Genomic DNA, 15,753 nt, shown 5'->3' with positions numbered 1-15,753 from the left:
TGTTTACAGCACACCTCAGTTTAGTCTAACTGCATTTCACATGCTGAGAGCCACGTGTGGCTAGTGACTGCTGCATTGGATGATGCAGGTCTAATCTTTTGAAGGGTAAGAGAAAATTGAGATAAAGGAGTTTTGGGAGGCAAGGCCATGGCTGAGCCGGTTAAAGAGCTACCTGAGTGTTGCCTTTGTGATCCAAGATGGTAGCTGATGGTTCTGTGCTGTTTTCTTGTCCTTACTATGGCAGTCTCCTGTGTCCTAGTAACTATGCTAGGCACAGACACAGAGAAGAAAACCCAGCTCTGCCTGCAAGTCTACTGGGGAAGAAAGAGTGATGAGTGTTGTGACTGAGGGAAGTGTAGGGAGCTGGGGAGGTAGAGGGAAGGGGACCTGATTTAGATTAGGTGTGGATGTCACGTGTGGGGAGTAGTGCTTAGAGGAGGTGTCTGAGCTGCATCTTAAAGGATGAGTAGGAGTTAGTTGGGAAGGAAGGCAGGGACGCGGAGGCCATTTTGGACAGACGGAGAACATTGGTCAAGGTGTTTAGTTAGGAGAGACCCTATGTGCACCACAGACAGTTTGGAGTTGTCAGAGCACAAAGCATAAAACTTAAAGAAGGAGAGAGAAGTTGAAGCTTCTTCAAGTGGCCAGCCGGTGGGGGTTGGGGGAACTAATCATATTGAGCTGCTCGAGTGGCACTTAAGGCCTCTGAAAACTCTTAAGCACGTTTTCATTTTGGAGAGGTCCCTAGCTCTATCTCAAGAGTGGATTGCAGAAGGGAGAGAATGGAGGCTGGGAGACCAGTAACCTCCGTGAGAGCCAAGAAAGGCTAAATTAGAGCAGTGGGCACAGCAAGTAGGAATGGAGGGAGAGGGGCTTATTCAAGAAATAAAATTCAAAGTAATTAGAAATAGGGTTAGGAAAATTAGAAGATTAGATGTGGTACATCTGAGAAGCATAGTGAAGGATGACTTCAAGGTGTCTGGCTTACATGACTAGAGGTGTAGTGGTGCCACTGACTCAGTTCAAAGCATGGACAGTGGAGGCTGATGGCAAGATTTGGGCCTGTGGTAGATATGATGAATCTGATTAGAAAGTGCTGATTTTGAGGAGCCCATAGTCCATGGACAATCCATGTGAGATGTCCAGGAAGCAGATAATGTGCATGCCTAAAGTTTGGGAAGAGCTCAGTCCTGAAGAGCTCAGTCTAGGAATCCCTTGTGTACAGGTGTGAGTTAAGATTTTGAGAGCTGATCTACTTATCTAAGCAGAGTATAGAATGGGAAAGAAGGTTGACGATGGGATTGCAGAGGACATCAGAATTTCAGGGATAGGAAGAGGAATGCACGAAGGAGACAGAAGGAATGGTTGCAGAAGTAGGAACCTAACCAGGAAACTGTGGTGGTGTTGCTAAGGAGTTTGAATCATCACCAGTGTCAGAGGCAGCAGAGATTTGCCTCCTAGTAATAGTAGTCATGGTGGGCATGGTGGCCTTTTATTCCAACATTTTGGGAGGCTGAGGTGGGAGGATCGCTTGAGGCCAGGAATTTGAGACCAGCCTGGGCAACAAGGTGAGACTGTATCTCTTATAAAAATACATAAAAGTAGCCAGATATCGTGGCATGTACCCATGGTCCCAGCTACTTGGGAGGCTGAGGCAGACTTGCTTGAGCCAGGAAGTTGAGGCTGCAGTGAGCTGTGATTGGCCACTGTACTCTAGTCTGGGTGACAGACCAAGAACCTGTCTCAAAAAAAGAAAAAAAAAAAGTCAACACTGTATCACGTGTGGGGAGTTTTAGGCCCAGGAGAGATGGAGGGCTTCAGTGTGTCAGGACATTGGTGGCGGAGCTGCTCTGGGTGCTGGCAAAGTTCAGGGTGTGGCCACAGTGGTTCATGGCCAACTCCAGGGTGTAGGAGAAAGTCACTGGAAGATGAGGAATTTGGGGATACCCAGGCTAGGTTGTTGGGTAGGTAATCTATACAGATAATAATTGTAACAGTATGAACCAGGCATTATTTTAGCACTGATGCACATTACCTTATTTAACCCTAACAACACAATAGCTGGGTGAGTGGTGGTACCCTTGTTTTACAGTTGAGGCAATGGAGTCTCAAAGATGTTAGGTACCTTGCCTGAAGTTACCCAGCTAGTAACCGGCTTAAACTGGAAATCCCACTGGGATCTTTTCTGACTACAAAGCCCTTGATTATAAGCACGACACAATTGAGCAGGAAAAGCATGTGAGCTGTGCTGAGAGAGGAGGGGCCACTCATATACTTGGCTGGAATTCTTGATTCTTCCCCAGGTTGAAGGACTTAACTCTGAAATTGAAGAGCTCAGTGCTGCCTTTGCTAAAGCCAGAGAGGCCCTGCAGAAAGCACAGACCCAGGAATTCCAGGTAAGTGTTCATTTTGACTTAAGTGGCTGTCTCTTTGATCCTGACCCCTGGTGAGGCGAGGACTCTGCAGCTGAAAGGAACTTGGTTGATTTTAATAAGGAAAACTGTGGGTGGTCTTTAGTGATAGAATTCATTCGGTCTAATTAAAGGGAAATTCTCCACCAGATTTGGGAGCTTTTCCAGCCCCCTCCTCGATATGATAATAAGTACCTCCACATTTAGGAGTGCTGAGTGTGCTCTGTGCTAAGTAATAGTGGAAGATACGTGGATTATCTCGTTTAATCTTCACCAGCCTGTGGGGAAGGTAATCATCATCCCCCTTGTGTTTGTGAATTTTTTTTTAAGATGGAGCCTCGCTCTGTCGCTGAGGCTCGAGTGCAGTGGTGCAATCTCTGCTCATTGCGACCTCCACCTCCTGGCTTCAGGCAATTTTCCTGCATCAGCATTCTGAGTAGCTGGCATTACAGCCCACCACCATGCCTGGCTAATTTTTACTAAAGACAGGGTTTTACCATGTTGGCCAGGCTGGTCTCGAACGCCTGACCTCAAGTGATCCACCCACCTTGGCCTTCCAAAGTGCTGGGATTACAGGTGTGAACCACTGTGCTTGACCGTATTTGTGAGGTTTTGAGGCTCAGGAGTCTATGCGGCTTGTTCAGTGTCACATAGTTAACAAATGGCAGAGCCAAGATTTTAGTGTAGTACTTGCTAATAATCGCAAGAGACATTTATTGAACACATACTAGGTGCCAAGGCCTGCTAAGTGCTCCCCATAGATTATCTCAGTTATCTGCATAGCAGCTCAATGAAGTAAATACTATTACTTTTCTTTTCTTTCTTTCTTTTTTTTTTTTTTTTTACTGCTGAGGAAATCCAAGTTAAATTGTAGTAACTTGCTTAGGGTCCCCAAACTGTTAAGTAATAGAGCTAGGATTTGACTCCAGAGCCAATCTGACTCCAAAGACTGTGCTTTTACTGTCAACCCATATCTCCCTCACCTGGCTGCTTTGGTCTCAGCGGCTCCTTTCCAGGTTCTGTTCCAGACCTTGATGTTTTTGACCTGCCTTTTCTCTCCTCCCTCCACCCATCAATGTGGAACTACAAGGACTCCTGCTGATCAACCCCTCTTTCTTCCTAATTTTAACTTTGTGTTTTAAATTATTTTAATGTGCGTCTTCTCATGTTTCTAGTTTTCTATGCAGCTTATACCTATCACTAATGACTTAATAAATCAATAAAGTGTCATCAACAAAATAAATCCCTGCTGCCTAAAGCTTCCTCCTCCCACCCCTTGCACTGATGTTGCTTTTGGTTGTAATGTAGAAGTTAGAAATTAAATCTAATTTAAGACTGTTTCATTTCCAAGATTCATATCCCATGCCTTATCTTTTGCAGAGCTTTGGTTCACAATAAGAATAATTGAAGTAATTTGGTTTAAATCATGGTACGCTAGGAACATAGACAAATCTTTGCTTTTGGAATCTCAGACTTGCCTTCTCTCACCGTTTTGACAGTGGTTGATGAAATGGAGCTAAGATTATACTTTATACTGTTTCTCTTTTTCCTTGCATAGAAAATAACAAGCTTTAGAAGCTGAATTCTTGGGAAAATTATGTTTTCCATTGCTTGGGAAAAAATCTGTTGGCTGCTGATAGCTAGAGAGACTGGTATAAACATTGTGATATTTTACTTGTTATAATGGGCCTTAAAGGAAAGAAAGGGATCTTGTAAATTTAAATGTTACCCAGATTTATTACGTACATTTAACTTAATAACCCCCAGTCTTAGTCAAAACACTTTAAGAATGAGTTTTGAGGTCTTACAGTGTACAGTGCTGGTCAGATTTCTTATCTTGCAGCACACAGAGATCGGATACTGTTGTAACTCCTCAGGTTTTACATGTCAGGTTGGCTCTTCAGAGAATCCTCATTTAATCCTTGCCCAATAAAGTAGATTTACAAATCAGTGAGTTTTTGTAGGACTTGAACTCAAGTCTGTCTTCAAAGCCTATGTTCTTTCCACTCCTCTGCTGGTGTGTGAGTGAACGCACATTAGCGATCTCATTGTGAGGTCTGCGTAGTTTGAATGGTACACAGATACTTGTAAATGCATTTTTTCCCGCCGTATATTGGGATCTTTTTTGGATATCATGTGATTTGAGCCAGCTGCAGCATGAGTTAAATAGCCAGTGTTCACAGGGTTGGCATCAAGCCTGATATTGAAGCAATAGCAGGTGATATTTAAACTCTTGAAGTGATTGCCAAAGTTCAGAAGCACAGAGATGTGAATTCTGATCACTGCTATCACTGTTTAGGTGATAGTGTGGCCTGGCTGCTGCTACCTCCATACTCATTTAAAAAATATTTTCAAATTGGAAACAGCATCCTTCCAGCTTTTAAAGTAAAAATGCACATTGTAGGAAATTTATAAAATACTTAAAGCAGTGGTAAGAGGTCGATAGAAATCATAGTAAACTCACCTCTTGCTTTGACTCTAATGCGTATTTATACATGTATACATGTAAACTTTAAACAATGAAATACGATCATAATATGTATTTTGTTCTATGACCATTTAAAAAATTTAACATTCTTGCCATGGCAGTATATATAGATCTACCCAATCTTTTCCTTTTTAATTTTTATTTTGAGATAATTATAGATTTACATGTACATTCTGTATTGTCTTTACCCAGTTCTCCTAAAGGTAACATCTTGCATAATTGTGATATAATATTGTTTTATTCTGTTTGTTTGTTTTTTTTTTTTTTTTTTTTGAGATGGAGTTTCGCTCTTGTTACCCAGGCTGGAGTGCAATGGCACGATCTCGGCTCACTGCAACCTCTGCCTCCTGGGTTCAAGCAGTTCTCCTGCCTCAGCCTCCCGAGTAGCTGGGAGTACAGGCATGCACCACCATGCCCAGCTAATTTTTGTATTTTTTTTTTAGTAGAGACGGGGTTTCACCATGTTGACCAGGAGGGTCTTGATCTCTTGACCTCGTGATCCACCCGCTTCGGCCTCCCAAAGTGTTGTGATTATAGGCGTGAGCCACCACGCCCGGCCAATTGTAATATAATATCACTGCTAGGACATTGACATTAGTACAGGATACCTTATTTAGATTTTTAGCAGTTGACATGCATTCATTCGTTTATGTCTGGGGGTGTGTGCATATTTAGCTCTGTGTTACTCAGTCTTTTTAAACAACTGTGTATAGTCCATTATATGGAGGTACCATATTATTTTTACTGGGAAGAACATGGAGTGGGACACGGATTTGAATCTTGACTCTTCTCTTGCTAACTGTACTAATTCATTCTCATGCTGCTGATAAAGACATACCTGAGACTGGGAATTTATGAAGAAAAGAGGTTTAATAGACTCACAGTTCTTCATGGCTGGGGAATCACAATCATGGTGGAAGGTGAAGGAGGAGCAAAGACACGTCTTTCATGGTCACAGGGAAGAGAGCATGTGCAAGGGACCTGCTCTTTATAAAACCATCAGAACTTGTGAGAAGACTTTTTCACTATCATGAGAACATCATGGGAAATACCTGCCCCCATGATTCGGTTACCTCCCACCAGGTCCCTCCCACCGGCAGGTGGAAATTATGGGAGCTACAATTCAAGATGAGATTTGGAGGGCCGGGCACGGTGGCTCAAGCCTGTAATCCTAGCACTTTGGGAGGCCGAGGCAGGTGGATCACGAGGTCAAGAGATTGAGACCATCCTGGTCGACATGGTGAAACCCTGTCTCTACTAAAAAAAAAAATACAAAAAATTAGCTGAGCATGGTGGTGCATGCCTGTAATCCCAGCTACTCAGGAGGCTGAGGCAGGAGAATTACCTGAACCCAGGAGGCGGAGGTTGCAGTGAGCCGAGATTGCGCCATTGCACTCCAGCCTGGGTAACAAGAGCGAAACTCCGTCTCAAAAAAAAAAAAAAGAGATTTGGGTGGGGACACAGCCAAACCATGTCACTAACTGTAACCTTGGGCAAGATATTGGAGCTTTCCCAGTCTGTTTGTGCATTGTAAAATCTAGATAATCACACACGGATTAAATAAGAAAGTGTATGTGGGCACAATAAATGTTAGCTCACCCTTAGATTAGGTGGTATTTGGACAAAAACAGTACTTTGGTCTGTTTTTCAAATTCTTGGTTAATAGTGTTACTATATAGCATTTGGTTTGTGGAACCTCTGTTATCTTTTGATTGGGAATGAAAGATAATGGAATAAGTAAAGGAAATGTAGAACTAGATTTATTTATATATATTTGAGATGGAGTCTTGCTCTGTCACCCAGACTGGAGTGCAGTGGCACAATCTTGGCTTACTGCAACCTCAGCCTTCTATGTTCAAGCAATTTTCCTGTCTCAGCCTCCCGAGTAGCTGGGACTACAGGCGCCGGCCACCAGGCCCTGCTAATTTTTGTATTTTTAGTAGAGATGGGGTTTCATCATATTGGTCAGACTGGTCTTGAACTCCTGACCTCAGGTGATCCACCTGCCTCAGGCTCCCAAAGTGCTGGGATTATAGGCCTAAGCCACCATACCCAGCTTGTGTATCCTATTTAATCTTCACAAGGATCATAACAAAATAGAGCTCATTCCTCCCAAAGTGTTGGGGTTACAGTCAGTGAGTCACTGTGCCTGGCTAAGAATGTGTTTCTTGGTATGAGCGTGTTCAGTTTGAGAATATTTGTTGAGCTGTACACTGATGATTTGTGTACCTTTCTGTATATATGCTATATTTAGTGGAATGCTGGTAAACCAGCTTTCAGAAAAAAAAAGAAGGAAAAAATATAATTTTTAAAAAAGAGAGGTAATTACTTCCCATTTCACAGATGTACATGTATTTGATAATTGTATGTGTTTTCTGTTTTTTTGAGATGGAATTTCACTCGTTATCCAGACTGGAGTGTAATGGCACAATCTTGGCCTACCGCAACCTCCGCCTGATGGGTTCAAGTGATTCTCCTGCCTCAGCCTCCCGAATAGCTGGGATTATAGGCATGCACCACCACGCCCAGCTAATTTTGTATTTTTAATAGAGATGGGGTATCTCCATGTTGGTCAGGCTGGTCTCAAACTCCTGACCTCAGGTGATCTGCCCGCCTTGGCCTCCCAAAGTGCTGGGATTACAGGCATGCGCCACTGCACCTGGCCAATCGTATGTGTTTTCTTTAGTGAACTGTGTATTACTGAAATACCACATATTCTTGACTCATTTTGCACTTGGACTTTGCTGAAGTTATAGTCTCTCAGGCTGGCCATGGAACTAGCATGCTGACCACTTTTTTTTTCTCTCCAAATGACTCTGGGTTTGAGCCATTCTTATGTGGATGAACAGTGCAAGTGCTTACATACAACTCTGTTTTTTGTCAACCTAAACAACAGAGAGAATCTCTCTAAAATAAAATGATACTTATTCAGCAATAGGACATTGAAGTGGGAATACATGTGTCATAGCTATGTGCGTATTCAGGGAGGTTAAGGAAGACAAAGATTTTTACAGAAAAATAAGAATTACGTAACTGTATTGAGATACTTATCCTTGGCTGCAAGGATCAGTAACAAGGGTGACACCAGCCCTTGGTGGGATAGGCAGTTGCTGGGCAGATGTCCTTGGAGAAGTATTTTTGTGTAGGATTGCAGTGGCCTTTGTGCAAGGTTGTGGTTTTTAGAGTTTTTTGTGATAGCTTTTGTTGTGAGGCATTTATGCCTGAGTAATCCGTCTTCATAGCCTTACCTGAATCTATTTGTCAAGGTGTTTTTTTTTTTTAAACACAAATGACTCCATTTTGATTCTGACAACTTTCATATTTTCAAATGAAAGTCTTCATTTTTTACCATTTAAAAATGACTTGATTAAATTGATTTTTAAATCATTATTAAAGTAACATGCTCATTTACCTTAGAAGAGTTGAAAATACAGAGATATGAAGAAAATAAATTATAGTCTAACCCAACTAAAGACAGTTAGTGTGAAAATTTGTGCTTTTCTTCTGGTCCTTTAAGAAAATACTTCTTTCACACAACCATACTCTTTTCTTCCTTAACATCACATCGTAAGAAACATTACCTTGTGTTATTCCAAAATCTTCCTATTATTTTTGGTTTGGATTCTGAATGTTGTCTATGTCAATCTTTTTTTTTCTTTTTCTCCCCCAAGGTGAAAAAGAGCCCAGGTTTCTTGGTTTGTTTCATGAGGTATGAAAATTAGCTCATCTTGCCTCACTGCCTTTTCTTCTAGGGGTCTGAAGGCTATGAGGCTGCTCTATCAGGAAAGGAAGCCCTTTTGGCTGAGCTGCGCTCACAAAACCTCACCAAGAGTACAGAGAACCACAGGCTGCGTAGAAGCATTAAGAAGATCACCCAGGAGCTGAGTGACTTGCAGCAGGAGAGGGAGAGACTGGAGAAGGACCTGGAGGAAGCCCATCGAGAGAAGAGCAAAGGAGACTGCACCATCCGTGTGAGTACCTGCCCTGCGCTTCTGACACAGTGGGCAGTGTGTTGGGGCTGGGACTATGTGGCTGTGTTTGTCTGGTTGTAGGGTGATATTCAGTACGGAAGATTTAAGAAAGAATTGTACTCATTATCTTACTACCTCAAAATGACCATCTTCATTTGATCTATTTGATATTTCTCTTTTTGATAGTCCTTTTATTCTCTTTCTCTGACACACACACACACACACACACACACACACACACAGTTGGTAACAAGCTGAAAATACAGTTTTGTATCGTGCTTTTTTAAGTTTAATGTTCTCTCTCTGGTGTATTGCCATATCATGAATGTTCTTCAAAAACAATTTTTTTGTGCCAGCATAATATTTCAGCACTTGGATGTATTGCAATTTATTTAACTAACTCTTTTCTGAATGGCATTTGGGTTATTTACCTTTTTTTTTTTTGCCTGACTCCTGCAGCAAATATTCTTGTACATAAATATTTATCCACTGATTCTTCCTTTTTTGTTTTTTTGAGATAGGATCTCACTCTTTTTCCTGGGCTTTTCCTGAACTCTTGGGCTCAAGTGATCCTCCCACCTCAGCCTCCTGAGTAGCTGGGATTGTAGGCACATGCCACTATCCCACCTCACCAATTATTCCTGATAGAGGTATAATATCTGGGCCAAAGAGTATGAGTATTTTAAGGACTGTTTTATAGATATATTCAAATTGTTCTACAGAAAGATTATACCAGGTTTCTCTAGGTGATCTTTTTAATGATTGTACTCTATTTAGCTTTGGGCATTAGCATTTAAAAATCCACTCTGAATTTGGTAGGCTTATTACATTTCAATTATACTTAAACTTAAATATTCAGTGTCTTTTAATTTAATCCCTCTTGAGAGTTGCATCCATATACATAGTGTTGGTGCAGTCAGGTAGGATTGGGGTCAGAGTCTGAGTGATCGTTGCCATGCAGGTTAATTGAATTGTTTGCCTGAGATCCTGGGCCAGGCGGTCATTAGAGCAGAGGACTCAAAAGAGTACCAGTGGTTAGTTCTCTGGTGGCTGCCGATGGTACGGTCACCAGGATCCAGAATTTGAAATCCCAGTGTTAACATTGAAGAAAGAATTGAAATGCAAATGTTTGCATATTTAATTAATTAATTTGTTTTCAAGCTCCCATGCTGTTGTGAGAGGGGATCCAGAGAGGGAAATCCCTGTTTGCATATTTTAATAAAATTTTAACAAACATTAATGTAACGATAAAGGATATCTAGAAAAATAAGAAAATGGTAGCTATAATTCCGCTACCCTGACAAAGTAACTGTTTCTGATTTTCAGTATTACTCTTGGTGCACCTGGGCTCCAGGTCTAATCAGTGGCTACATACCATTCTGTATTCTTTGATCACTTAGTCTATCATAGGCACCATCGCATGTTGTAGGCTCCAGAACACTCAAGTTGAATGATGATGCATGTTCTTTCATAGAGTAGATTTCACATGATTTACTTAATAATTTTCTTTGTTGGACATTTTGGCTATTTAGTGCCATAGTGGACATCTTTTGACTTAAGGGTATTTTCTCTTGAAATCCCTAGGATAGATCCTGTGGAGTGAGATTACTGGGTCAGATAGTGCCGATATATATAAATATATAAATATATATATATATAAATATATAAATATATATATGTATATATAAATATATATATAAATATATAAATATATATATGTATATATAAATATATATATGTATACACACACACACACACACACACACACGCACACACTTTTTTTAAGACAGAATTTCGTACTATTCCTAAACTGGAGTGCGGTGGCATGCTAATAATTCACTGCAGCCTAACCTTCTGGACTCAAGGGATCTGACTACCTCACCCTCCTGTGTAGCTGGGACTTCAGGTGAATGCCACCATGCCCAGCTAATTTAATTTTTATTTTTTGTGGAGACAGGGTCCAGCTGTGTTGCCCAGGCTGGTCTCAAACTCCTGGTTTCAAGTGATCTTCCCATGTTGGCCTCTGAAAGTGCCAGGATTACAGGTGTGAGACACTGTACCTGGCCAGTATTTTATACTGGTTAATCATGTTGCCAAATTGTCCAAAAGGCTGGCTCATTTTATGCTGCCACCAGCAATGTTAGAGTACACTAGTTTATTGCATGTTATTAAAAAACCTGTTTCTCATATTTGTTGGATGTTACTGAACACAAAATGTATCTGCTTTAGATACTGATGGGATTACAATACATAACCTCTGAAAGTTTTATTTTTCTAAAGGAGATTAAAATGTTATATAAGACAAAATACAAAACAGTTTAAAATCCACAGCTAATTAATATAACCTATACTCAGTGCAAAAGATCCTGTGCGATGCAGTAGTTAGGGAAATCTTCTAGGAGGGGCTGACACTTGAGAATGAGAGGAGAAAGATTTGCATAGTGTGCCTTTACATAGATGAGATAAAGAGAAGGCTGGCCGGGGGGTCCAGAGCCGCACGTTTCATAGTCAATTCTTATATTCTTCACTATTAGATGACAATTTTTTCTAGTTTAAAACAATTATCCCCCTTTACCCACTGCCATTATATATGTTGGGTAAAATTTGGATGGCTGAGGATGAGGGGATGATATACACATAGACACACACATACACACATACACACACAGATACACACACACAGTCTCTGTAATCATTTGAAATGGCTGTATAACACTACATCAAGTGTATATACTGTAATATTCTTAGGTATACCTCTGTTGTTAGACATTATTTGTTGGTTTCATAACTTACTTTTCCATGTAAATTCTGGTACTTCTAGAAGAATTTTGGGCTGCTGTGGATAAAAAGATGTACTCCTACGTAACATGTATACATCTTCATATGGAGTTATTTGGCAAGGAATGGAAGGGGACTATGATGGCAAGAGGGCAGGGATTGGGGTGAGTATACTATGGGTAGGACTTTCTTGTGAGTGCCAGAAACCTGGCTTGAACTAAGTTTGGTAGAAAGGGAACTTGATTGCTTTGTGTAAACTGCTGGAAGGACAGGAGCTCTGGAACACTACCAGGACAGGCTATCTCTGAGAGCTGGCTTATTTTTCTTGCATCCATACTCCATTTCCCAGTGGTTGAACTCCTCATTGCCAGTCATGCTGGGATTGCGTCTTCCCAGTTTATTGCAGAAGAGGAAAAAGGACTCCCACAGTTTGCTACCCTGGCTGGTCTCTTGTCAGGATGGTGATATACTGAGAATCTCAATTTGGGTCACATGTTCATTGTGCCTTGGCAGAAGGGTGTGTGTGTGTGTGTGTGTGTGTGTGTGTGTGTGTATGTGTATACCATCATTGGCAGCCACCCCTAGAACCACATGCTTGGAAGGGGATGAGCAGGTACCCAGAGAAGGCGGTATTTTGTTTCAGGTCACTGGGCAGACCAAAACAGCGCTATATACTCTAAATGCTTTCCTCAGGTAAGCATGCCAGTGACTCAAGCTTCCTGGCATCTCATCATGACTACCTTTACACATCAAGTTACATACATATTTCCAACAAGATGGTTTGGCTGTGGTTTCCTTCTTTTTATATAGGTATTATAGCACAGTTGTGTCTCTAGTTAACTTTTGCTTATAATCTTAAGAATTTGGATGTGTCCATCTCACATGACTATTTTACAGGCGGTCTTGGAAGTACTGGCTTACTCAGAGCCTGAGGAAACATGGCGGGTGGTACTTTTGCCTTATGGTGCTAGGATAAATGCACAGGTGGAACATAACACACTAGCCTTGCATAGCTTATCAGCATGTTTCTGGTAACTAGGCTTCTTATTTAACTGGAGTACCTCCCACTCACCAGCCGTTACTGGTGTTGCTTTTGGATTGAAACAGACAGAAAAACCTAGACCTTTTAGTGGTCTCTGTTTCTGTCTTGGCAAAAGAAAGGAATCCATTCATATGTTCAGCAACGTTGAGGACTTGGTGTGAGCCCTCTACTAAATAAGGAGAAAATTCCGTTATAGAGACATAAACAAACTACCACAGGAGCACAGCGAAAGGAAGTGGCTTGCGGGACCACAGCAGGCTCCTGGGGAAAGTAACTTTTGAACTGGTTCTGAAGTTTGTGCTAGAGATTAATAGCTAGGCAAGGGAGAGGAGGATTTTGTATAGAAGGCAAAGGTTTAGAGGTGGGAGAAGGTATGGGGATTTTGGGGAAGAAGAGTGTGGGGTGGTTGAAGGGTGGTACCTTTAGGGATGTGTCAGGAGATTAACCAGAGAGAAGTTGGTTTGTGGAGAGCCTTGGATGCAGAATTTGGGAGCCTGGACTTGAGGTGTAGAAAAGGGGCCCCTGGCGGGGTAGGGGTTGGGTATGGCAGTCATAGGGTTGACAGGCTCAGATTTGCAGTTTAGAAAGACTAGTCTGATAGATGTCTAGAGGATGGATCCATGAGGGAAAGCCAGGAAACGAGACGAGAAAAGGCTTTCCTTAACACGTAAGTCAGGTTCTGAGAGGTCTGGGTTATAGGGGAAAAAGAAAAGAAACCTGTTTCTCTGTAATGGGGATGCTCAGGTGTGCCTTCTAGGGCTTGACTTGGTGCATATTCAATACTTCATCCACGAGGGCTCTAGGATGTTCAGCTTTGGGTCCTCCTCATGTTTACTCAAACTTTGCTGCATCCCACAGGTAGGATAAAGAAAACATTGATACGGACAACATCTGAAACACAGTTCTCATTCTCAATTTACATTCAGCTTAACCCTCATTGTCCTCTTTGGTAATGAAAACTGCTATTCAGAGTGGTAGAAATACAGCAGGTATGATCCTTAGGTGTAGATTGTACTTTACAATTTATAAAGATTGCCTGTGTGCCCACATCATGCTCCCAGCATTGGGTTTGGGCATAGAGAATGTTTTTCCCATTTTATAGATTAATCTGTGCCTCGGAATTTACATTGCTTGTCTATCATTACATAGAAAGTGATGTATATGTGACATGGATTCAGGTCTATGGACTGTTTCTAATTTCAGGACTTTGCTAAGATACTACGCTGTTGCTATGCCAAGCCATCAGTAATTATGTTGAGTATCCTGTGCTTGTGGCAGAAAGGAAGATTGGTATATTTTCAGCTTTTCAACAGACCAGAATAATGTATTCTCAGGAACACCCAACTTGAAGTATTCTGGCTAATTGAAGCTATAAATATTGTAATTTGTTCCTTTTTGTGTTTCAAAAATACTTGCAGAGGTTTATAAAAAGTCAAAAGATTAATTGAAATTAAAAATAAAGGCTTTAGGGTCAAGGAAAAATAAAAGTGACAAGCAAAATAAAACCAGAGTGAGTATTTTAATTAATTTGTTCATTCAAGGCAGGGTCTTACTCTATCACTCAGGCTGGTGTGTGGTGGCACGATCCTAGCTTACTGCAGCTTCAAACTTCAGGCTCAAGTAATCTTCCTGTCTCAGCCTCCTGAGTAGCTGGGGCTATAGACATGCACTACCACACCTGGCTAATTTGTTATATTTTTGTAGAGAAAGTGTTTTGCCGTGTTGCCCAGACTGGTCTTGAATTCTTGACCTCAAGCAGTCCTTCCACCTTGGCCTCCCAAAGTTTTAGGATTATAGGTGTGAGCCACTGTGCCTGGCACAGAGTGAGTATATAAAAATGCATGTTGTCGTCGGGCACCGTGTCTCATGCCTGTAATCCCAGCACTTTGGGAGTCTGAGGTGGGCGGATCACCTGAGGTCAGGAGTTCAAGACCAGCCTGGTCAGCATGGTGAAACCCCATCTCTACTAAAAATACAAAAATTAGCTTAGAATGGTGGTGCACACCTGTAGTCCCAGTTACTCCAGAGGCTGAGTCAGGAGAACGACTTGAACCTGGGAGGTGGAGATTGCAGTGAGCTGAGATCATGTCATTGCACTTCAGCCTGGGCAACAGAGCGAGATTCTATTTCAAAAAAAAAAAAAATGCATGTTGTGATATCCTTCACAGTGCTAAAGAGGGGGACTTACAATTCAACTGGTAGTTCCTGGCAGGGAAAGCAAAAAGAGAAAATCAGTTACAAGGTCTCCAGTGTCTGTAAGATGCATATGTGAAGTAAAAGGACAGCTTTTGCTGACACTGAGGCCCAAGAAAAGAATTGTCTCTGGTGGGCTTTTATAAAGAGTACTTTGAGCAATTTATAGTGTCTTCAACAATACCCCATTCAACAAAAGCAATTCTGCACAGGGACAGATTAATGTTATACAAGTCAGTAAGTTTGTAAGCAGCAGGTTTTCAGTCCCTGGGACTATATCTAGCTGTTTCTCATTCTTTTTTCTTGGACAAGAACTACAAAACCAGTTGGAAATGCTGCAGCCCTGTTTCACAGATGACTTAAAGCCTATGTACGGGATCCAGATCAAGCAGTCCTGGTTTTTGTAGCATTCCTTGAATTTTGTTGGTAAGCCAACCATTACTCTTGGATGTGATCAAACCATCCTTTGCTCATGCCAACAACATTTATTGCCAGTCTCATTGTGTCTATTCTTTAACATTTTGCAGGGAGACAATTCTTTTACTGAAAATTCAGCTTGGATCAGAGACATGAATTCACTGTGTCTGATTGTGCATGAACACTGAAAAGTTGAACCCTGAGAGTCGGTTCTCTATGTTTGTTTGTTTTAATTGCCTGTGATTGCCAGTTGACTCAGCATGTGTTGTACTTTGCAGTTGTTTGTTTATTCAACACACATTTATTGAGTACCTGTAATGATATCGTTAGGCTCTGGTGAATACAAGCTTCGATTTTTACTTTGGGAATCTTGTTTACAATGAAGAAGTTCAAAAAGTGAGGATCACAGATAGATTCCCTGTATTGTATTATACCTCTTTGCTCCCAAAGGGA

At 41.4% G+C, this 15,753-nt stretch overlaps 1 protein-coding gene across 4 annotated transcripts in view; it reads left to right on the top strand.

The window, feature by feature from the left end:
- CDK5RAP2 (CDK5 regulatory subunit associated protein 2) overlaps positions 1-15,753 on the top strand; it is a 209,894-nt gene that overhangs the window by 59,883 nt on the left and 134,258 nt on the right. For all 4 annotated transcript variants that reach the window (XM_054236374.2, XM_009002215.5, XM_009002222.5 and 1 more), the window contains exons 11-12: positions 2,304-2,396; positions 8,652-8,870. In XM_054236374.2, coding sequence (XP_054092349.1) covers positions 2,304-2,396; positions 8,652-8,870 — 312 coding nt within the window. The remainder of the gene's footprint in view (positions 1-2,303; positions 2,397-8,651; positions 8,871-15,753) is intronic.

Source organism: Callithrix jacchus, chromosome 1 (genome assembly GCF_049354715.1).
Source record: "Callithrix jacchus isolate 240 chromosome 1, calJac240_pri, whole genome shotgun sequence".
Classification (NCBI taxonomy): domain Eukaryota; kingdom Metazoa; phylum Chordata; class Mammalia; order Primates; family Cebidae; genus Callithrix; species Callithrix jacchus.
The sequence above is the reverse complement of the archived record's forward strand: the minus strand, read 5'-3'. Positions and strand labels throughout refer to the sequence as shown.